Source organism: Micromesistius poutassou (genome assembly GCF_964030765.1).
Source record: "Micromesistius poutassou genome assembly, chromosome: 4".
NCBI lineage: Eukaryota > Metazoa > Chordata > Actinopteri > Gadiformes > Gadidae > Micromesistius > Micromesistius poutassou.
This window is the reverse complement of record NC_140274.1, coordinates 12072770-12096138: the sequence shown is the minus strand read 5'-3', so window position 1 is coordinate 12096138 and position 23369 is coordinate 12072770. Positions and strand designations below refer to the sequence as shown.

At 45.7% G+C, this 23369-nt stretch overlaps 1 protein-coding gene across 1 annotated transcript in view; it reads right to left on the bottom strand.

The window, feature by feature from the left end:
- Positions 1-23103, bottom strand: part of arhgef17 (Rho guanine nucleotide exchange factor (GEF) 17) — a gene marked incomplete at its 5' end in the record, with an annotated part of 56987 nt that extends 33884 nt beyond the window's left edge. The window contains one exon of the mRNA XM_084467008.1: positions 17884-23103. Within this exon, the coding sequence (XP_084323134.1) occupies positions 17884-23103 (5220 nt within the window). The remainder of the gene's footprint in view (positions 1-17883) is intronic.
- Positions 23104-23369: the final 266 nt, after the last annotated feature.

Here is a 23369-nt window from a genome sequence, read left to right as displayed (position 1 = left end):
GGTGACACTGGGGAAGAGAGGGGGGGGGAGGAGGAGGAGGGGGGAGATTCTGAGACAAACTAGCAGTAGCTCTGGAGAACGACGCAAATATTCAAGGACCTCATCCAAGGCAGAAGCTAACGATCCATTTAATGATGTCATGAGAGCATGCTTACATTCTCTCTCCTTGTTCTACATACTTTCTCTCTCCGCTTTCGCTCCTCATCACTCTGCTTCTCATTTTTTCACTGTTCACACTTCACAGCTCATACTCTTTACTCCACGACTCTCTCTCTCTCTCCCCCTCTCTCTCTCTCTCTCTTCTCGCTTTATCCCCTTTTCCTGGCATTCCTGACCTCCCAGGGCCTAAGAGTGAGTGTGAGTGTGTGCACGAGCAAGTGCATGTGCATTCTGCGTACATGCACGTTTCTGTGTGTGTGCGCATGGCTTTGTGCAGTCATGCATGCATGCCTGCGAGACTAGCTGCCATAACCGGGCCATGGGGACAGACCGATGCCGAGGTAAATAAAAAGGGTCTTCACTGGGCAAATGCATCGCTGTGACACACCACCACATGCACATCATCGGCCATTCAAACAGAGACAGAGAATGGACTTTGTCCGTGTGGTTTGGAGTGTCCAATGTAAGTGAAACATGGTTGCATTGACGTTGTTCCATGCGACTGGGCAAATTTTAAAATTCAATGTGTGTGTGTGTGTGTGTGTGTGTGTGTGTGTGTGTGTGTGTTGTGTGTGTGGGATGTTTGTTGGTGCGCTTGGTCAGCTCTGAAAGGTCAGTGTGCATTCGGGGGATTTCATGAGAACAAACAAAGGGAGAGCCTGCTGTCAGGTTGGCGTCATCAGACCAGCCCTGGCTGAACGGTGGGGGTCAGACTGGGAGTCATCAAACCAGCCCTGGCTGAACGGTGGGGGTAAGACTGGGAGTCATCAAACCAGCCCTGGCTGAACGGTGGGGGTAAGACTGGGAGTCATCAAACCAGCCCTGGCTGAACGGTGGGGGTCAGACTGGACTGGGAGTCAAGACGCTGGGGCCATGGGAGAGGGTTTGACGAGGACTGCCCGGTGCCAACAGTCACTTTATCTATTGGGCCGTTTGGAGTGGACATAGTGCAACACTTATTTAAATGTCCAAAAAGCAAGGGAGCCGTTTGAATTGTTAAGAGTCACGTGAATAATATGTGAATCATTCTTTTTAGTTAATTATTTGGCCAAACAGTGCAACACCATTTGACCTTGCAAACGTCAGCCACCATCAGTGAAAAATGTATACAATGTCAATATTTAGCAAAGATATAAAGCTCATGTAGGTACAGTCTGCATTCTTATTATGCGTTTAAATATGAATGTTCTATCCGTTTAACAGCATAGAAGTATAGAATAAAAACCAAATGCCAAATGTTCCTCCACTGCTAAGTGTGGAGGAGAGTGGTAAATAAGAAAGGACGGAAGAGGAAGAGGCAGAAGGAAACCGAGAGGGATTAAGAGCAGGCGCCCTGACACTGTCGTCATAAACACTCAACAGACAAAAACCATGGCCTTCCATTGGCCACTCAGTTGCTATGTAATGCAGGTTGCCACAGAAACATCTGAATGAAAGAGAACCTATGAATGAGTTAAGAAAAGAAGAGACCCAATGTCAGATCCAAAAATATATGCTTGTCATTTTAAATGTTTTACCAGTCGTTGATTTGGGATGTCAGTACAACCTTTATGCTCTGTTTAACTGTGTGCATAGGCGTAGATTTCGGGGGGGAGGCAGGGGACTTGTCCCCCCTACTATTAAGAAAAGGTAGAATTGTCCCCCTCAAAAAAATCTATATATTTTTTTAAAAGGTTGAAAAAAGAGGTAATGAAAAAGATATCGGGGGGGCTCAAAACATTTATATATCCTTCTGACCTGTAAATATGTTTCACAATCATTTCAGACACCCCTATAGAGGACCATACCATCTTAACCCTACTGCACAGTCACACTCGCATGCACAGGCATGTTTCTCTCGCTCACGCTTGGTCGTTGGATCAGGTCCGGTCAGGTTAGGAGTCGTGGTCTTTATACAGTCTATGGTTGCGGACGCAGACAGTGACAAGACAAAGCAAGAGCAACAGGTTGGTGTTTGCATTAGTGTCCCATTAACTGTATAGAGGTGACACCACAAAGTATAAGAGTTAATGCCCGACGAGGTGTCCAATTATCAGTAATGAATGGACGACCTGGAGGAGAGAACTGTTACTAAGTAAATTTCCTAAATAATTCTGCTATAAATTAATTCAGAAAAGGCACAATTTGTTGAATAAGAATTCACCAGAATTCAGGAAATAAAGTGTTTGACGTTCAAAATTCTCTGGGGGAGAACCCCCAGACCCCCCACTGAAAATTTCTCCCCCCCAATGTTGAATCCGAATCTATATCCTTGACTGTGTGTACCTATGTCAGTATTGAAAAACAGAGAGAAAAAACACAAATTCACATTCTTCTGGATACAGAATAATTCCATTTTGCATTAATCCATTATGCATAACAGATATGCAGACAAAGACATGCTTACACACAGGTACAGATGTAAAAGAAATAGTGGTAAGATACCAGTAGTGGCCACAAGGGGCGGCAGCAGTAGTGCCAAGTTGGCCACTTGAAGGATAAGTCAAAGTGTCCATTAGCACTAGCACAGGGAACCATCTCACACTGTCCCTCACTAAAACAGAACAGAAAGAAAGACGCTCCACAGTACCACGTGGGTAGTTCAAAGCCAAAAGCACGTACTGTTGTTCACATAGAGTGGATCACATATTTCCACTGACAAATAGAAAACGTTTTACTACCAAACCAAGTACCAACAATCACAGGGGAAAGCAAGCATTTAACGCAGGGGGAAACAACATATGACCCTACAACCCCTCAACGGATTTCACACTTCTTCATATTGTGTTTTACGCGACCCAGCCCCAACAGTTGTGCCGTCGCCACGCTCAGAGTGAAAGGTGTTGTGCAACAACCGCGGTAATAAGAGAGAGCTGAGCATAATGGCCATTGTCAGAACGCGTCAGGGAGTGTGCTGCTGTGTGTTTACCCCTAGTTTACTCAGACTCTAAATCCCCTTGCAGCTAACTTTATTACCTAATGGCCCTGCCGGTGCTGCGGTGTTTGGCGTCAGCCAATAACAACTGACAGCGTCTGAATACCCCGGTGTGTTTGAGCAGGCCGCCTCGGAGGGATGGAGGAACATTTACGCTGCTTAATGTGCACTCGCACTAAGCCGGCCCGGGGAGAGCGGGCCAACGCTCTGTAAATAACACAGGAGACAAATGAACACACGGCACAGAAGATCTGAAGAAGACCGGCCGTTCGCGTGCGTGCGCGTGTGTGTGTCTGGAGAAGGAGAACAGAGAGACAGGACGGAGAGGTAGAACGACAGACTATGAGAGAGAGAGAGAGAGAAAGTTGTGTGGACTGAGGAGAACAGAAATGATGGATAGAAATGAACTGTACAATGATATAATATTTAACAACAACGGGTACTATACTACTAATGAATATATATATATATATAAATATATGTGAGAGAGAGAGAGAGAGAGAGAGAGAGAGAGAGAGAGAGAGAGAGAGAGAGAGAGAGAGAGAGAGAGAGATTTCTCAACTCCCTCTCCTTATATGGCTGTGCTACATGTGTGTGTGTGATGCGGGCTCAGTCCCAGTGCTGCTCTCAGGGGGAGTGAGATGAGATCAGCACTGTGACTGCACACCCACTTCTGTGTGTGTGTGTGTGTGTGTGTGTGTGTGTGTGTGTGTGTGTGTGTGTGTTGCTCTTTTCCCAAACCATTCTACCCCACCCCCACCCCCACCCCTCTCTCTAGCCATCAACAGTCTTCGGGGGTAAAGTCTGAGATTTTCTCAACATTTACTTTATTTTTTATTGACTAATGTCCTTTAAAGCGAAGCTGTGTTTGTGTTTGACTGGGACCACCAAACATGTTCCATTAGTACTATATGGAACATTAAAAAGAACGTTTTGAGTGAGCAGCGTTTTGGAAACCTTATAGAACTTGCTAGCTAACTGTTCCTCACCGGCTAACTGTTCCTCAGTAGCTAAGTGTTCCTCAGAAGCTAACTGTTCCTCACCGGCTAACTGTTCCTCAGTAGCTAACTGTTCCTCACCGGCTAAGTGTTCCTCAGTAGCTAAGTGTTCCTCAGTAGCTAAGTGTTCCTCAGTAGCTAACTGCTCCTCAGTAGCTAACTGTTCCTTAGTAGCTAACTGCTCCTCAGTAGCTAACTGCTCCTCAGTAGCTAACTGTTCCTTAGTAGCTAACTGTTCCTCAGTAGCTAACTGTTCCTCAGTAGCTAACTGTTCCTTAGTAGCTAAGTGTTCCTCAGTAGCTAAGTGTTCCTCACCAGCTAACTGTTCCTTAGTAGCTCAGTGTGCCTCACTAGCTAACTGTTCCTCACCAGCTCACTTCCGATGCAGACGATTCAGCATCAACAGTATATACACAAAGTAGGACGTTGAACAACAAAAAGTGTAAACATGTCCTTATGAGTGGGGGAGATGGCCGAGAGGCAATGAAGAAAAAGGGAGAGGAGATTACATCACAATCAGCTTGTTTATGGATACGGATCCTCACAGAGGACAAAAATAACCTGAACGTCTTATGCCCCCGAAATGGAAGGACTCACAGGAAGCTCCAAACCTCTGTTTCACTTCCCCTGGTCCTGGCTTGCTGATGCATCCATTACCAAATCAAGATCGCCTTCTACAATATCTGGTGAACCCAAAACAACTAAATTACAGGAATCCATGTGTGTGCAGCACACATTGCATGCATCCGCGGATGAAGGAAAGCATGTGTAAACATCTGGATATCAGGGCACACAGGTGGCGACTCTGAATTAAATGAGTTGTGGAATTGTTCCCTGCCTAACCAGTTCAATTTCCCAAGCAAATTCCCTTTCTGATATTTTGCTTGAAGGTCCGTCCAATTACAATTGGACATTTTGATTAGATAAAAAAGTACAAAATGACTAATGATTGCCGAGGCTCAGCAGCTCCTGTAAAAATGTTAGAGAGAAAATGCGGACAAGAAGCAGGATGCTTGATTAGATCAGCTATTGCTACTACCTAAACCGATCCAAAGATCCTGTCTGTCTGTCTGTCGGTCTGTGTGTTTCACATACCCTATTACATGTTTGTTCTTCATAACCTCATGGTGTTTTGAAGTTGATGGCTAGTCCAAAATCCAAGCATCCAGTAATAGAAAGGACAAGGTTGCAAAGTTATTTAGTGTCTGAATGTTTCCCCCCTGGAAGAGATTACCCTTGAATGGCCAAAGTATGTTCTAACTAAACAGCCGTTTTTCAAAAATGACAACAAAAAATAAAAGATGAGTGCAGGGAGAGAAGGAAACGCATCAAAAGACAAAAAATATAACCGGGCAAAGGTGGTCAGTCCAGATCAGAAACTCCCTTTTTGTGTTATTCTTTATCCTCTTATCTTGTCTTTTTTCCTTTCACTCATTTCTCAGCAGACTAAAGTCTCAGTCAGAAGCAAAACAGAATAAAAAGGAAGGTTGGGAAAGTAGTTTGTTTTTCCGGAGAGGACAAAATTCCCATGCCTGTCCCGTTTCCCTACCTATTAATAGCACACACACAGCTGAACCCTTATGGACATAAGAAAGACAAATTCAAATCTTGACTCGGGCACCACACACACATGCACCACACACACACACACACACACACACACACACACACACACACACACACACACACACACACACACACACACACACACACACACACACACACACACACACATAAACACACAGACACACAGACACACACACACGATCAGGCATCATCATTTTCTCTCACTCTTTATATAAACCTTTTTTTATCAACTATTTCCTTGGTCTTTCTGATAACAATGGTAGATTAAGTTTGACCCATGTGACCACATTCAGTTTCATTCAGTCTCTCTCTCTTGCTAGCCTTTGTTGCTAGGCATGCTAGCAGCAGGTTATAATGCAGCGTCTCTCGGTAAAGAGCAGGAAGAGGTCATGCAGAGGCGAGGAGAAGTGGAGTCTAGAGGCTAGAGGTCACAGGAGCTCTGTTTTGGTTGATACTGGCCGTTACACACCATGTGGCAGTGTGATGTGATCAGTATACATGATGATTCAAATGTTACACAGATAGTTAGCATAAACTACAAAAACTTTGCACATCTCCATTAAAAACAAAATCTACTATTCATCAATGGGCGGGTTCAATTGAGGTCACAATAGTTTGCCATGTCAATGCATATTATCAAATGTAAAACAACCATTCATTGTTCTTAATCTATCTCGAAAGTGAGTAATCTCTCTGTCTGTCTTTGTCTGTGCTTCTCTGTCAGTGTCTGTCCGTGTGTGTGTCCTGTCCTGTCCTAAGCATTTCCCTGGAACGTCATCAGAACTACTGCACCCTTGACACATCCATTGCTGGGGACCTGAGGAAGTGGAGTGTTGACTTATTTAGAAACACGAAACCTTCAATAATAATAATCTTCGAACAAACCACAACAGTGGTGCTCAGTTGGGGCAGGGCTTTATGGCTGTGGGGGTGGGGCTTCATTGCTCTAGGGGCGGGGCTCTGTGGACCGACTCCAGTATCTTCAACTTCAAGGAGAGAATCTATGACGGTTGGCTGCGGGCGGCCGTATCGCTGAGGACCCATGGAAGTAGGGTGCCGAGTGTGAAGTTGTTTGAATCAGCAGCGATTGAAAAGGAAGTCAACCTGGTCTGAACAGGCCTGTTCTGAACGGGCACTGCACTAGCAACGCCAATGCACATAGTTCTGCCACATTCATGTATCTTCCTCCTCTCCTCTCCTCTCTGCAGTGTTTATTAAAGTTTTTCTCATTTCCTGAGAACTAAACAAACAGAAGGTGAAGGTAAATAAGCCTGCATCACTTCTCCTTTAACTTGAACCGGTCATACTGATCGAGGATAGTGTGTGCATTTGCCAAAGGGGGAGAGAGGCTATTTCACTGTACACACATTTTAATTTATAATTTGTATTTTACACAATTGTATTTTACAATTTTCTACCATTACATAATTGTATCTCCAGTTGTATCGTATTACACTTTTTGTGCTTTGGCAATGTAAATGTTGTATGTTTTGTAACTCCTGCTGTTCATCAAAGGGTGGGTTATATTTAGGGTCTACAATCGTTTGCCATGCCAACGCATGCACACAGCTGTTGTGCATATGGTTGAGTGTGTGCACACACGTGCACGCACTCAAACACGCACACACAATCTTTCAAAGTTCTTTCATGGCTGAGGGGCCGTCAATGAGATCCAGATGTGAGCTCACGGGTGAGTGGATAAAAATAGAGAGAGGTGAGTGAGGGAGAGAGAAAGTGGGTAGGATGGAGAAGGAAGAATGTGACACGATACAGAAAGGAGACAATCAGAAGAGATGAGGAATACAAAGGAGAGAGAGCAACCAAGAGCCAGGGGGATGGAGAGAAGCAGGTAGTCTGAGGCGACGACGTATGGGGAGAATCTTTGACGGTTGGGGGAGGGGGGGGGGGCTGATGGTATAAAAATAATAAGTGTTTTACTGGTCCCACATTCCTAGCTCGTTCTCTCCTTCTCGCCAACAGAAACCCAAGTCACTCTGATGTCACCACATTCCACGGCTAACATATACAAAACATATAAATGTTAACACACACACACACACACACACACACACATGCAGACATAATACATTTGTCCCATGTAACGTAGCTCTGGACAACACGAAGGCTGGCATAACAGCATACATAAACACCACCAACTTTTTCAAAAGCCCAACGTTGTATGACCAGAGAGAAGACCAGAAGAAACACTTTTAAGCTATTTTAATGTGAGCATACTCACACAGTCTGGCTAATTTGATCAAGCCAGTGCATCATGGGCGAAGAGGAAAAAAGTACTTTGTCAAATGCCTCCCACCCCACAAAAAAACCCACTTCCTGTCCCGCCCTTTCAATGGAGATAATTATGGCTCCCGCAATAACTAGTGACAAAGTAGCTCCTTAAAAGGCAGCGTCTATGTTTTGTTCACCTCGCCACAGGTTTTTCAAATTAAAAAAGTCAAAGACAAAATATTTTTCCAATATAAAGCATATGCGTTCAAGTCCATTTGAAAAATTGGAGACAAGACGCCCTTAATAAACTTTATGGCATTTTTGTTCGATTATATAATTAAGTACAGTATACGGTGGCAGGGAGAAAAGTAAAAATGCAGCAGAGAAATGGTGCGATGGAAAGAACACAGATCATACGTGGAGCTGAATTATGGCAGTGTACTAAGAGCCCACGTTGACATTTCACTGCTATTAAATACAGCGTGATATCATCAGCAAAACAAGCGTGTGGACGTCTGCCAGGCTGTGTTTTAGGCTGTTTGCCATTGCAAGTATTAGGACAATGCGTAGGTAGGGCTGGGAAAAGTGTTTTTCCGATGTTGGCCCATCTTGAAGCGCTCTTCAGCCATATTGGGACCCTCACAGGAAAATAAATATCTCCCGTTTCCCCGAAGAGGCGCATATTACCACTCAGACATATCAGACATAGTCTGATATACTTGATACTATCAGTTGTTATGCCTTAACAGTTTCCAATGGCTACCTACCTTCATAAGGTTCCTAAAGAGTTAGTCACCAATAAATCATTGGTAATCTCACCTGTAAATCATTATGAATATTTGACAACACAGCTTTATTTTTCAATCAGTACTGCGTTTGAACAATAATATTGTCTAAGCTGTAACGTGCTAGGGCTGTACCCTAAATTCTCTCAGTCGAACAATCGTAGGATTTTTTTGGATTTCTATAATTGAACACAACTGCCTTCAAAGTCAGCCCATTGATGAAGGGCTTCTTTTAAATGATTAATGTACTCCTAATTCTGCTCAGAACTCCTATTTTCACAACTTTGAAACACTTGAAAAAAGATGATTACAGTGAATAATCTAACTAATGCAAGTTTTCGATTGTTCCTACTGCTTCGGGGTCATTCTCTAGCCTGACATCGTCAGACCAATATGCAAATGTTTATGGATCTCAAACCGCTCATTTCCTTTTTTTCGATTTCAAAGGGGCAGACCAGAATGACTTTAGATGCAATTGGATAAATCTACAACCAATCAGAGCAAAGAAAAGGGTGTCACACCAACAGCAGCCATCTTGGTTTTTCATGAAAAAAGCCTCAAAGGCTTTCCCATAGGGCTCTCCTCTGTTCATACTTCATATAAAACCCATCCCATAGAAGATAAATTGTTGTGATTGGTCCGACATTGGCCAGGTCTGCTGGAAATCTGTCTGAACGAGAGGGGGGCCAGACGAAATCAAACATGAGCTTGCAGATTCATCTGGTTCCCAGGCAATTCATTCTCCGCTTGACAGATAACCCATTCTCCACATATAATCAGTGAGAGCTCTCCATCTTAGTTCTCCATATTCTACACTTGTTTCCTACTAATGGACATAAGTTGATTTATTTAAATAACTGACTCAAAACTAGCCTCGGTTCACCTTAATGTGCAGACAAAGTGGAATCCCACAGGGAATCCACTTTAATGTGCAGACAAAGTGGAATCCCACAGGGAATCACAGGTAAGGAAGGATTTAGAATAAAGGCAATTTTCCTGGGGGGGGGGTATCATATTTTCACAAAACCAATTTAAGAAGAACTACAATTGAGATGGCAGCTTGAGGATAAATGTCGACCAAAAAAAAATGTTAGGCTGGAGGAATAATATAAGGAGCCTATTGAGGAGCGAAGGACTACATTGTTCTGGAAAAGATGGTCCAATTTACACACAATCATCTGGCTGTCACAGTGTTATGGAGTGGGGGGGGAGGGGCTTTGGCTAAGCTCATATAGCCCTACCACACACATAAACACAAACACACGCACTGACTCCAATCTGCAGCTGAATGGTTAAGTGGTGGTCATTGACCATGATCATCATTCCTATGGTAATCATTATGGCTGCTAGCAGGGAATAGCATTCCACGATGCTTCTGGAAAAATGTACGATAAACAGCCAAGGGACTTTAGGTCAGCGCATGCACACATATACAACGTGTGCTGTTCCACTCAACGCCTGGAAAGGTTTACCTACGCCGACAAGCTTGTGGACGTTTCTACTGCCACAGCGTTCAGTCACACAGCGGAAATCTGCAAGGTTGGATCTAACTGTTAATCATTTAATATATGGCTATACTGGTCCAAGTGTCCAACTGTGAACAAGTGCTGTCTATAGGAAAGCACATCAATGACAAGTTTTGGTAGTGCAGCACAGCACAGCAAAAGGCAATAAGAAGGCCCTAGAAAGAGTTTAGGTTTCAGTCCTTCAACCTAAAACATCCGCCCTGTTTGACTCATATTCCCCATCTATTGTTTCTTCTAATCTTTCCACCATAACGTAACACGGTTCATTTCAGGTGACGCTGTGTTTATCAGCTATTTCCTCAAGGTTCCCAGGAGGATACACAAGGGTGATACTCGGTTCTCAAGGTGAGTCAAAGTAATGCACTTGCACGCCCCGGCAGACATGCCATGATGTGAGAATGACATTGTTTGACATCCATTAAACACTCTTATTCCCACTACTAAACATTAAGCAGTTAACAGTTTAGTACAGTGTGGGTATTTATCAAAGTACAGTATCGCTAAAATACACACGGCAGATAAGTGGCAACCTAGTCCACTAAACAAACAACGGCTGCACCCACACACACACACAGGCCCAGTGGTGGTCATTGTAAATTGAAAATTTTATTGTAAATTCCTTAATTACTTCTTTTACCGTTTCCCTATGCACAAAAACTTTGTGCACAGGATATATACCGAGATGTGTGTCAATGTGACCATGAAACCCCGCCATAAGCCGCAGCGGCCGCTAGCTTTAGCCATAAATAAAGGGCACAGAGGAAATGATGATACCATGGAATCAGGATCGTGAGAAAAGGGGAGAAAAAGTAGTCAGTAGACAGACAGCAAGGAGGGAGGGAAACAGAGACACAGAAAGAAACAGAGAATAGAGAGACAGAGACTGAGAGAGAGATATATAGACAGAGACTCAGAGAGAAACAGAGAAAAGGGGTTGCTAGCTGTGCCTGTCGCCATGTACTTTGATCCTTGAACTTGTTTCGTCTGTTTCTCACACACACACACACACACACACACACACACACACACACACACACACACACACACACACACACACACACACACACACACACACACACACACAGTTTTATAAAAAAGCTGAAACATTTAGGGAGGACAAAGGTTGGCAGTTGTGGGAACATTTCTTTTTCTCATCCAACTAGCCCCCCTCTGTGATACCAGGGCCACCTGAGACGCCAGGCCAAGGGAAGGGGCTCACTCTTTTGGATTTCATAGAATCTAAACAGACATTACAATTAGAATACGAAAGAAGACTGGAAGGGAGGCTAGGGCAGCATCATGTTGCCTTCGTCATCAAAAAAGATGACAATGGAGTTTAAATAGGGTGCCAGTCCGTAAAAATATATCTGAAGTCCTGGAGTTCAGTCTTTTCCCACCACTCACTCTCCATTTGGGGTAAACAGTGATAATTTACCGCATATACCGGTAAGCAACATTCATTCACTGTATAACATTTCCTCAAGTGTGTGTGTGTGTGTGTGTGTGTGTGTGTGTGTGTGTATATGTGTGTGTGTGTGTGTGTTACAATGATGTCATCCACGTGTTTGCAGGCGATGTAATGCCATGTCAAGAGTGAGCTTTGATGAAAATCTGTATGATGTCACTGATGGGCTAATCAGTGAGTCAGGTGGTTCAATAGGCAGAGATGTCTGAGCCTCTGATGCAGTGGTCACAAATGTGTGCACTCCAACATACCCCAAAGCTTTTGCAAACATTTTTACCTTAGAAATATTCAGAGATAGTTTCCAAAGTACAACATTTTTCCATGGAATGTGTATTTTCAATAAGTTAAACATGGTTGCATGGATGTGGTTTTCAAAAATATGTTGATATTTACATTGCCGTTCCAACTCATTTCAGCAGCTTCAATCTTCCATTTAGTCTTACACAATCCTACACAACCTCACCATATAGTTTGACAGAATCCTACACAACATCACCACAACCACAGTACTCAATTTGAACAGCCATCTTAACACATACGCGGAAACAAGGAACACGCAGGTAACCCCAGCCAATGAGGAGCCAATATCTAATGAAATTCACTACTAGGCTCCTGTGGACTATGGACGCGGTGAGTGTTAAACCACGTTACACACAAACACAGATTGGTAAAGACAAACACCTGCCTGCGAGGGGGCTTTAGTTCCTCTGCTCCCTCTCCTCCAACCCCCCACCTCCTCCTCCTCCTCCTCTCCCTGGGCCTTAATCCTGGAGCCTAGCAGCCATTCAGTAACGCTGCTCCGGCTTTTCCGGATTGTTCCGCTCCTATTCCCATTCCACGCAGAATTCCTCAACTGACAGCTGGAGCACGACCCAAAACGGCGCACCGTCGCCATAAGGCTTCTGGGACGGCGGCGAGAAATGGACCGAGAGGGACAGGAGAGGGTACAACAGACAAACAGAAGAAGGAGAGGAGGAAGAATGGCTCCACTATGAAAGGAATCATAATGGTGGTATTATGGTGACAGCATGGTCCCGAACCCAGCTGAGTCCACCCACACTTAGGCCAGGGCCCAGATCAGGGAGCAAGAGTGTGTGTGTGTGTGTGTGTGTGTGTGTGTGTGTGTGTGTGTGTGTGTGTGTGTGTGTGTGTGTGTGTGTGTGTGTGTGTGTGTGTGTCCGACCACTCTGTAAACTATGTCATGTCCATTGGCGGAGGGGGGGGGCATAGTTGTGTCATTGTGTGTGTTTGACGTGGAAAAGATAACTGTGATATGATCAGCCAAGACATAAGAGCACAAATAAACTGTCCTGGATGTGAAGAAAGAAAATCATTACATTAACCAGTTACAGTTCATGTACCAATACAACCAGCCCTATTTATTACCATTAACTGTCACGTCACTTCGATGTTTGACCCTATTAAGCCCTGTTAGCTTGCATTTTGAAGCCTTTTTTCAGCCAAGAGAAACCAGGAAGAAGCCCTGATCAAACCGGAAAAATACATGATCCTCTAAGTAACTAGGCTAGCAAGACATGTGCACACAGCCGCACACACACGTCACAGAGTATCTGTGAACAAAGACAAACTTGTATACAGCTTAATCAAAGTCTGTGTGACACACACACACACACACACACACACACACACACACACACACACACACACACACACACACACACACACACACACACACACACACACACACACACACACACACACACACACACACACACACTTCAGAGGAGCCTGCTTACACAAGAAGAGTGTCCTGTAATTATTCTGGGTGGATCCCCATATTGGACAACCAAGATTAGGAGACTGGACACAGAGAGCCAGCAGAGAAGAATGAGAACAGAATGGGTAGACACAGAGAGCTGTAATGTTAGAACGGACACAGGGGCCAAGAGAGGGACAATACAAAAAGATTCCTTTCATTTGTATATTTATGGATGGCTAAAACTGCTACTTACTTTATTGAAATCAGTGTTACGGTATGCTCGGGAATCCACATTGTGTCGTAACAAAGCTGAACTTGGATGACAAATTGTAAACGGTAACACAGTTCCTATCCCTACAAAACAATACATGTTTTTTTTGCTTTGTGTTACAGGGCTGGGTGATGGAAACAATGCTGTGGAACAATATAAGTTAAGCATTGAGTGCTTTCAGTGTAATGGTCAGTTACAGACTGCATGGAGGGTGAGAGCCAAGTACCCTACAGTTGGTTTATCAACAGCAAGTAAGGAAAAAACACCATTTCAGTTGGGGACTGTCGTACTGACTGAGGGATTTACACTCACTGCCTTCCTTGTGATGTCACGCTCTCAAGGCATTGAACTTCCTGTTTGTCTTGAATGCAATAAAAAAGGGTGGTTCTTTGGTTAGGCCAATAGGATATGATTATTGGTTTGAACTTAATTTGATTGGCCGATCTTTCTTTTGCTATTAATGGTAGTGGGCGGGGGTGGGGCAAAGTGGGCGGGGCTTTATAACACGTTATATCTAATAAGACAAGAGTGTCGCTAACGACAGCAGGGACCTTCCCCTCGGACTCTGTAGGCTTTACAAACCCCAACTGTTAAAAAAACAAAAGCCCACCCCTTAAACCACAAGTTTTGATTCAGATATGTTTCATGGCCTGTAAATAATAACCCTTATAAACCAATATCTGTGACACACACAAGAACTACAATCGGAGCCAACAGACTGCCTTTCCTTTCATCTGTGCTTCTTCATCTTCCCCCTCACTCATCATCCCTCCTTTTATTGGCTCCAGCCCAAACTGTGATGACCTTAAAAAGATAAAAGCCATAACCCTCTATCATGGTGTGTGTATGAGTTTGCGCGTGTGGGTGCACGTTTGTGCATGTGCTTTGATGCGTGCCAATAGAATGTCCTTTCAACAGACTAAAATACCACTTAAAAAATGGATTGACTCCTTCCTCTTACAAAACCCCAAAATACTTCCTCCCTCCCTCTCTGTTCATATCGTCAACACCGAACATAACTACTGTGTCCACCGCACCGACAGGTAATGGCGTCTGCTGGATCGCCAAACAAAAGTGTGTCCTTTGGAGGATGTTTTAATAGAAAATCACCTGAAGGCAGAGGACCTAACGCGTTAAAACGTCAAAGCCATTTAGCTGTTGCTGTAATTGGTTGGTTTTTTTCAGGGTGAAATCCAATATAGGAGCCAACAGCAACAAAGCCGGTGGATGAGAAAATAATGGGATTTGAAATGTATATCCTCCTCTCCTGTATATCTACACTCACGGTGGGAGGGGGGAGTATTGGACTCCACGTGGGTGGTCCCCTCACGCCGATTGAGTGGGAGGGGGGGGTATGGTTTATACAGCACAGGTGTATTCCACAAAGTCATACATAGTCCACAAAAAGATTATAGGTAAATTCATTCTAATGGAGAGGCTTAAACATCCTGGCCTGCCAAGCCATCCGTTTGGGGAGCTGAAGACCTCTATGTAGGAAGGAATGAGGATACGGCAGAGCCATGGCTGCTGCCCGCTCAAAGGAGCAATATGTAGGATCAAGTGGCATCTCTGCAACTGCTAGACGTACCCTCAACTTTCCCGTATCAGTTATTTAGTCTGTAAAACTATAGATCATAGCTGACAGGTAAAATAGTGAATTTGCCCATAAAACTTAAATGCAATCTCGCTAGAGTCATGTTTTTAAGTTCTGGGCTACTGTAGAAACATGGTGGTGCAACATAGCGGGCTCTGCGGATGTTGACCTGCTCCCTATTTAGATCTAATGGGCTCAGTCCAATGGTTCTTTTCTTCAGGGGATTACTCACTAATTAAAACATACCTATGAATATTATATTCCATTACTTCCATTAAGCCACTACCTTCTACAGACAGCACATTTAAGTAAAAGCCACTGAAAGAGTAGAGGTAGTGCAAATACCAATTTTCACTTCTTAAAACTCACTCTACTGTCATTCAGATGGTCTAGATAGCCCCTGTACTCCATTATAGGGCATTATGATGCTTGATATAACAATGCTTTGGTTTGTACTACATTAGAATCAGTGTTGCGCAGCAAGCCATAAAAAAACAACATGACTTGAATAGAGCCTTCCAGTTTTTCTTCTTTTATCTCAGTCATTGTGCCCCGGTGATTTCCCATGGACCTTAATCTCATCCGTACCTTCTCAGATCTGTGTATTTGTTTACTAGCGGTAGTTCCCCACCTCCGACACCCTACTCCCTCTCTCTGTCCCAGACATCCCTGCTCTCCCCTTCCCGCTCACCCAGATCACTATTTCTCTGTCTTTCACCGAGTCTCAGGGTAGGCATGACTCACCTTGTTGCTATGCGCCAGACAGACACAGGGGGAAAATGAATGTGTGGATAACAGAGAGCGAGAGAGAGTGAAAGAGTGAGAGAGAGAGCGAGACAGACAGACCATGACAACAACTAATAAAAAAAGAATGCTAAATGTTAGAAAGGATGCAGGCCGAGATGTAAAAACAAACAACTGAATGCTGTCACATGTCGTCAAACTTAAACTATCATTGTTATCAGAGAGGACTAGGAAAATGTTGATAAAAAAGTTTGAGAAGAAAGTCAGAGAAAGAATGATGCCCAATTGGGGAAGTTGGATTCACTGATGCCTCCAGAAAAGGCAAAGTCCCGATGCCTCCCTCTCTCCCTCTTCCTTTCTATCATTCCTTCTTTCTCTTTCTTTCCTTCTTTTGACAGGGCATGCCTGCACTTCATTCGGGCTTGGCACAGCTTCTGTTGCGTTCAATCCAAATAAAAGAGGAGAGTCACAGAGCACCGGAACTGCATGGAAGTGTGTGAGCCACGGTGTTTTAAACACAGCGAGTTGGCACAACAGGGCCCTCACAGGCCCTGGAAGAAACTCCTGATAACTTCCAGACTAACACTTACACTTGGAGACTAGAGGCACAGGAAAGAATGGTCTGTTGAATCAAAATAAGTTTGAGAATAAAATATATAAATAATTTTATAAATAAATGCAAAGAAACGTCTTGATATACACACACATACTGAAATGACAAAGGATGCTGTCTCCAATTTCCTATTTCTGTAAATCTACATCCTGTGTTCAGAGATCCAACTTCCATCATCCCAACAACAGAAAAAAGGAAACTCTCTGTGAGTGAGTGAGTGAGTGAGTGAGTGAGTGAGTGAGTGAGTGAGTGAGTGAGTGAGTGAGTGAGTGTGTGTGTGTGTGTGTAAACTTGCTGTGGCCAAGTTCCTTCAATAGAACGAGATGTAAGCAGTGTATTTTACATGTCCTGCCTGATCCACTGACAGTCAATATTAGTGGTGGATAAAAGTGGTAGCTAGTCTGTACAGTTGGACAAATATTTGTTTCACACAGGCTCTGTGGAGATACACAATTGCTTAAAACAAAACCCCCCAAATGCCAGTCTTCGTTGTTAACTGCGATTCAAATCTATCAGGAAACAAATTGGCTTTGAATCCCAAACAAAGAGTCACACACAGACTTTATGTGTTGTGAATCAATAATACATGCACATGGGATGCCTTGACCAATTGCTCAATGACATCTGTGTGAGACTTGTTAAATGATATCAAATGAAAGAATATCTACTTGTGTTTGGATAACAGTGCTTAGGCTGTAATGTCTTTTGTATTGGGCTGCGGATTGAAACTGCACACCATATCTAAAGTAATCATATGAGTCAGTGCAATAACTTATAATGCCCACCTCTGGCATCTAAACAAAGGCCAGCTGTCCATGAATCAACCACTAAGACAGACCCAAACCAAAATACAGTTTGAACTTGGGCATTACAACTATTTGTCATTCTAAAAACAACACACCATTCATTGCAAGAGCCACCAAAGCAGGAATCTCAGCCAGAACGTTTTTTCTTTCTGTCTTGTCAATTCAAAATCCTATATTTTAAATTGCCTTTTCTTTTTTCAGTAATCGCTTGAGTAAAGCCTTCTTTTAGTAAGACACAGGGTTAGACAAATAGCAGCTTCACAGGGGACGCTGGTTGAATGTCTTTTAACCGTAAATAGTATAGCAGTGTAAACATACTGACATCTAATGTACACAAGACGGACAGACACACAGTCTCCATGCAGGTGGAGGGAGAGAGATACATATGTATACACATGCACACACGCAGTCCATCATAATGGGCCTCATTATGCCCATCTCAACAAGAAATTAAGTAGTTGAATTAACTCACCACTTTTGGCTTGGTCCGCTGAATGGGAGGCAGGGATGCAGGGTCCTCAGTAGCAGTTCTTTGCGCCCCAGTGTCCATAACTTCACAAGTGGGGGTCTCACTGGCCCCCTCTGGCACGGACATGGGCCGTTCAGTTCCATCCCTGGCCCCTGAAAGAGGGCCTGGGCACTCTGCCTCCTTCTCAGTGGAACTCAGAGCTAGTATATACCTCTTGGTCACGTCCTCGAGAGAAGGGGCCTCCTCCCCCGAGGGTTTGCTCGGGAGTGAGGGCTCTGCGGTGGGTGGTATCTTGGAGCGGTTGGCCTCTTTCAGCAGCTTAAAGTGTGCAGGGGGAGAGATGGGCATGAATGTAGCTGGCTCGCTGGCGTGGCGGACATGCCTGGTTCTGGTTTCGGGTTTGGACAAATGGGCGAGGGGAGGGAGTGGGGGAGTGAGGTCGTCTTGGCCCTCCAGATCTTCCTGGGACTCGACATCTGGTTCTCCAGGTTCAAAATGAGCTTCGCTTGCAGACCAGCCGTGGTGTTTTCTTGATGTCTGATGACCCAAACTCGGAGAGAGAGCCTCTGCCGGTTTGAGGTCAAAGTTAAATTTCTTTCCCCCGTCCCGTCTTCCTCCAACCCCTTCATCTATTCCATTAACATCTTCATCGCCGTGGTTCCCAGAGGGAAGAGCACATTCCGAACTGGAGCGAGACTTCCTGGCTTTGTTACTACTGCTTCCAGGGTTGAAGTGATGTGGCTGTGGGGGTAAGGATTGAATCGGCTCACCTTCTGGTGTCCACAGCTTCTCCCTTTGCCCACTTAGAATCGGCTCACTGCTGGAAGGTGGGATCTGGCCGGCTTGATCCAGCTCACTGATTGGCTCATTTTTATTAGAGTGACCTTTGAAGTGAGGGTCATTTGGAGAAAGCAACTGTGCATCGCTACGTCGACTGGGGTCACTGAACGATTTCTTTTTGGGAGCTTTGCCGTTGCCATGGTCGTCCACCATGAGTCTGTCCATCGCCCCCGGTTCAGCCACGATGCTTCTAATCACCCCGCTGTAATCGCGGACACTGTCGTCACAGAGAGCGCTGTCGCTGCACACTGACAGATCGCTGGCAACGCTGCCCTTACTTTCAGACAGCGTAGCGGCAGGGCAGGACTCTGTCACACTTCCTATTCCTTTGACGGACAAAGACCCCAGAAGATTGCTGTCCATGGAGCAGAAATTGCTGTTTCCTTCTCCAGCCACAAAGCAGTGCCTCTGGGGCATGGGGTCACTGAGTGAACGGTAGACGGTAGCCTCTCCATTCCCGGACGACACTGACGTGGACTCTCCACTGCTGCCGTTGCTACAGTCTGAGTTATTATTACCGGTGGAGGAGAACTTCCTGCGCCGCCTAACGGCACCAGGAGTGGCAGGGGCTTCAAGACCCCCTCCCCCTTCCCCCACTGGAGTTGAGGCTTCCTGGCTTTCAGTGTTGATCACCTCAAAAGAAGGTTTGCTATTTGTTATTGAAGTCGTGCTGCTCATATCCATTATAATGCTGTCACTCTCTGCCCTTAGGGCATGAAGTTGTGTGCAAGAGGTTACTTGAGGTGGTATTGGGATCTGTTGATTTGCACTACTCACAACGTTCTCTGGTGTGTCTTGCTTCTGTTTCTTCAACACATTCCCTTGGTGTAGAACTGATTGCTTCCATGTGGTGACAGGCTTACCCAGCACATCCCTAGCTATCATTGACCCCAAATTAACCCCAGCAGGCCCTGCAAAACAGCTCTCAGAGATCTCCCCAAGACCAGTCTCTGGCTCAGTCACTATTCCTTCATCAGTTAGACTAGACTCATGACCTGACAGTTCATCTACAGAGCGGTCATGGAACACGCTCTCCTCAGAGTCACCTTTCTGCATGGATCTCTCTTGTTCTCTGCTCTCCTGGTTTATCTCTTCGCTACACTCTCGGCTCCAGCTCTCCTGCTTCTCCTCCAATGGTGGGGCTTCGCTGTCCCTCTTGCTACTCAGCCTCCTCCCATTTTCTCCTTCTCTCTCCCTTTTTTCTCTGTCCCTTACCTCATCCTCCATGTTCATGCCCCCTCTCTCCTTCTCCAGGCCTGTTCGCGTTATAGAGGAGCTTTCATCCACTACCCTTTCATCGTCCGTGAGATGTACATTTTCAACGTCATCGTCATCATCCTCTCTAGCACTCATTTGGCAGATATCTCGCATAACCTGCCTGGCTTCTTGTATGTATTTGTCCTGCAACGGGGTTGGCGTTACATCGTCATTGTCATCATATCCATAATCCCTTGCTCTTCTTTCTCTTCCTACCCTAAAATCACCCCCGTCACTCTCCACCTCCCGGTCACTAATGGACCGCCTGCCTTCATCCCTCTCCCTCTCTACGTCAAGTCGCTGTTCTGACGAGCTCCGCTTAGTGGTGCTACTTGTGGAAAAACATGGCACACCCAAGGTAGATTTTTCGGAGTAGGAGAAGGATTTAGCACGCCGCAGGGTTGCGGTTAGATCCTTTAGAGTCGGGCGACACCCAGACTGGGTGCCATGACTATGTGACCCCAGTCTGTACAACGCTGACCTCTCCTCAGCACCAGCAGCCTTCTCTCCACCCACTTTACGCACCCTGAGCTCTGATAGGTCAGTTTTTAGGAAGCTGAGGAGAGTCATTGTATCAGAGGCAATATCAGGGTTTGACATAGAGATTCGGTGCTTTGCTTTGTCCTCCGTTATTTCTCTCCCAGCCAATGTTCTTCTGAACACCTTGGACCCAGCCCCGTGACCCCTATCTGGCACTTCCCTTTGCGGTGTGGTGGGAGGGGGGGTGACTGTCGGGACAACCTGGGGGCGTACCCACACAGGTGAACGGGAGAAGTTGTCCCCATGTCCAAAGCTCGGGGAGCGATACATAGTAGAGTTCCCATGGTAGGTTTTACTCTGCATAGACAAGGTGGCCACATTGGAACTTGTGTGGTGGACTTGTGCCCGGTGTCCACACCTGGCCAGCTTCTCCTCCTTGAGCGTCTCTGTACTAGAGCACCGGCTACTGCTCTGGGAGCCACCAGGACTGGTGACGAAGGAGGGAATGTTGACCTTTGACACGCGCGACACACCAGGAAGCGGCGTGGCAGTCGATGGCGCAGAGAGGCCCTCCCACCGCTGCACCAGCCTTCGGGAATTACTCGCCAGGGGTTCTTTTTTTGTCCGGCTCGGGAAAGGACTTCCTGATTGATCTTGCTTCTGCTGGTGGTAACGGCCTAACTGTTCCATGGTCATGCCTGTTTCGCTGTCGCTGTCTTCGGACTCACCATCACGATCGTTGTTGCATCGGCCCGACGGCAGCAAAATCTTCTTCTTCTTTCGTAGTGAGCGCCGGCGAACCGCGTCTCGGCTGGGCGGCCCTAAATACTCTGCGCTGTCCTCCTCGCTGCCAGAAGATCTACCAATGCTCTTGCCCACGCACCAGCCATGCTTGTCGCGGTAGAAACCGCTGCCTTGTTCTTCAACACCCCAGCCTCCTCTAATGGAGGTAGAGGGCAAAGGGCCGCAGGACGCGCTCCGACCCACGCCTCTCCCTCTCCTGATGTGCTCCTCCTCCTCTTCTCCGGAACTAAACCTGTAGCGCAGGCCGGAGATTATGCTGATGGGGGCTTGTACCTTGGAGGATGGAGCTGCAGTTGAGGAGGCAGTGGCTGGATTTAGTGGAAAGGGGGAGGAGGTGGTGGGGGTAGAGGAGGGGGCTGGTGTTCTGGAGGAGCTATTTGAGGAATGTAAACTATCCCTGGACAGCCCGACCCCCTGTCTCTCCCTTCTCTCCCTCGGCTGTTTAACAGCAGAGGAGGTGGCTTTGCCCAACGGACAACTCTGAGGAGGAGGAGGAGGAGTAGGTGCAGGAAAATGAAGGTCAGGGTCTGGGTCAGATGTCAGAAGTGTTGTCCTGGAGGTCGCACAAGCAGGCTCTCTGTCGCAGTTAGGACTTGGGGCTTGGTGTGTAGGCTGGTCGTCTCTTAAAGAGCGTCCATTATTGCAGTCTTGAAAAATGGATTTGCTCGTACTGTTATTACTTTGCGTTTCAAAATCAATCTCCTTTTCATTTGGGTCTTGCTGTTGGTCAAGATCAGAAAAGAAGTCCATTTCCCTTTCTAATCTCCTAGTTGCTTTAAGTATATTCTCGGCCACCCCACTATTTATTCTGGTTGGAGCTCCAAGTTTGAAGTGGTCTTTTTCTGGAAGACAAAGGCTACTAGAGGCACTATCACTAGTGCTAAACTGAAAGTTATGCCCCGTATTTAATTTCTCGTCAGGTTCATTAGTCACCTTGGGCTGCTGTGCAGAACTGGTTTGTCTTTCACTGAAAATTTGCCGGATCTTTGTGACGCTTGGCCAGTGGTCAGAATGGACTGGAATAAACTCACCGTGGCGCGTTGACAAATAACTCCTTTGAGATTTGCAGGCTGGAGGAGTCTCTTCGGTAGTTGAAACATCTTCAGACCGATCCGTTGTCAAAGCCTTTTTAGTATCAGAGGAGCGCGGGTGGACCTTTGTATAATCCCTCTTACTTGTACTACTTCTACGCTCGACTGACAGCCTTGAACACATCCATTTTTGGTTTGCCTTCTCTGAGTCCGACCCTGAGAAAGAGTCTGTGCCAGGGTTTAACTTTTTCCCCTCATCTTTAAATTCAGCTGGAATGTTAGCCGAGTCAATATTGTGAATACACCCACTGCTAATATCTTCATGAAAAGATGAACGCAGAGGTGAAGGGTCTTTCCTTATGCCTTTGACTCGGGGCAGGGTCGTTCTCCCCTCGGTCACCCTGCTATCGCCTGAGGCGGTGATCTGCGTTCCAGCAGAGCCAGCGCTGCTGAACTTCTGTGTGAGCTGGCGAATGGACGGGGAAAGAGAGGAGAGAGGAGTGGAGGAGCCTCGGTCTGCGGTCGGGAGGCCGGCGTTGGTCGCAGTGATTTTGGAAACTTTTCTTGAAACGCCAACATTACGCGTCGCCAAGGGTTCCACTTTCTCAGCCGTGCATTGCTCCGTAGTAGTAGTGGTGGTGGTGGACAAAGGGGGAAGGGCGACACCACAAGCATCCAAATCCTTTGATTTAACTTGCCTATCGTTACGGCTGCTGCTGCTGTTGTTGTTGGCACTCCAAGACTCCAACTTTTTGAACGAGACATTACGACACACGGCCGCGTTTTTCTTCCCGTCTTCTCTTTTTGCCATTGTTCATTTCGTTCCTGGTGATTAAATCCACATTCTTGTTTCATTGATGAGGCGAGTCAAGTTGACTACGGTCCATTCCACCGCACAAAGCCGTACAAAACAGAACTGTCCCTTCAATAATTGGATTCTTGAAACGAGGCCAGCCAAGAGAGTGAGCTGTTTTAAAGTTAAAGAGCAAAGTTAAAGAGTAACTACAGATGGGGTCACTCAAAACTTACACGCTTTTGGTCCCAAACTACATCCACGCACGAGGAAGAAAGGACTCG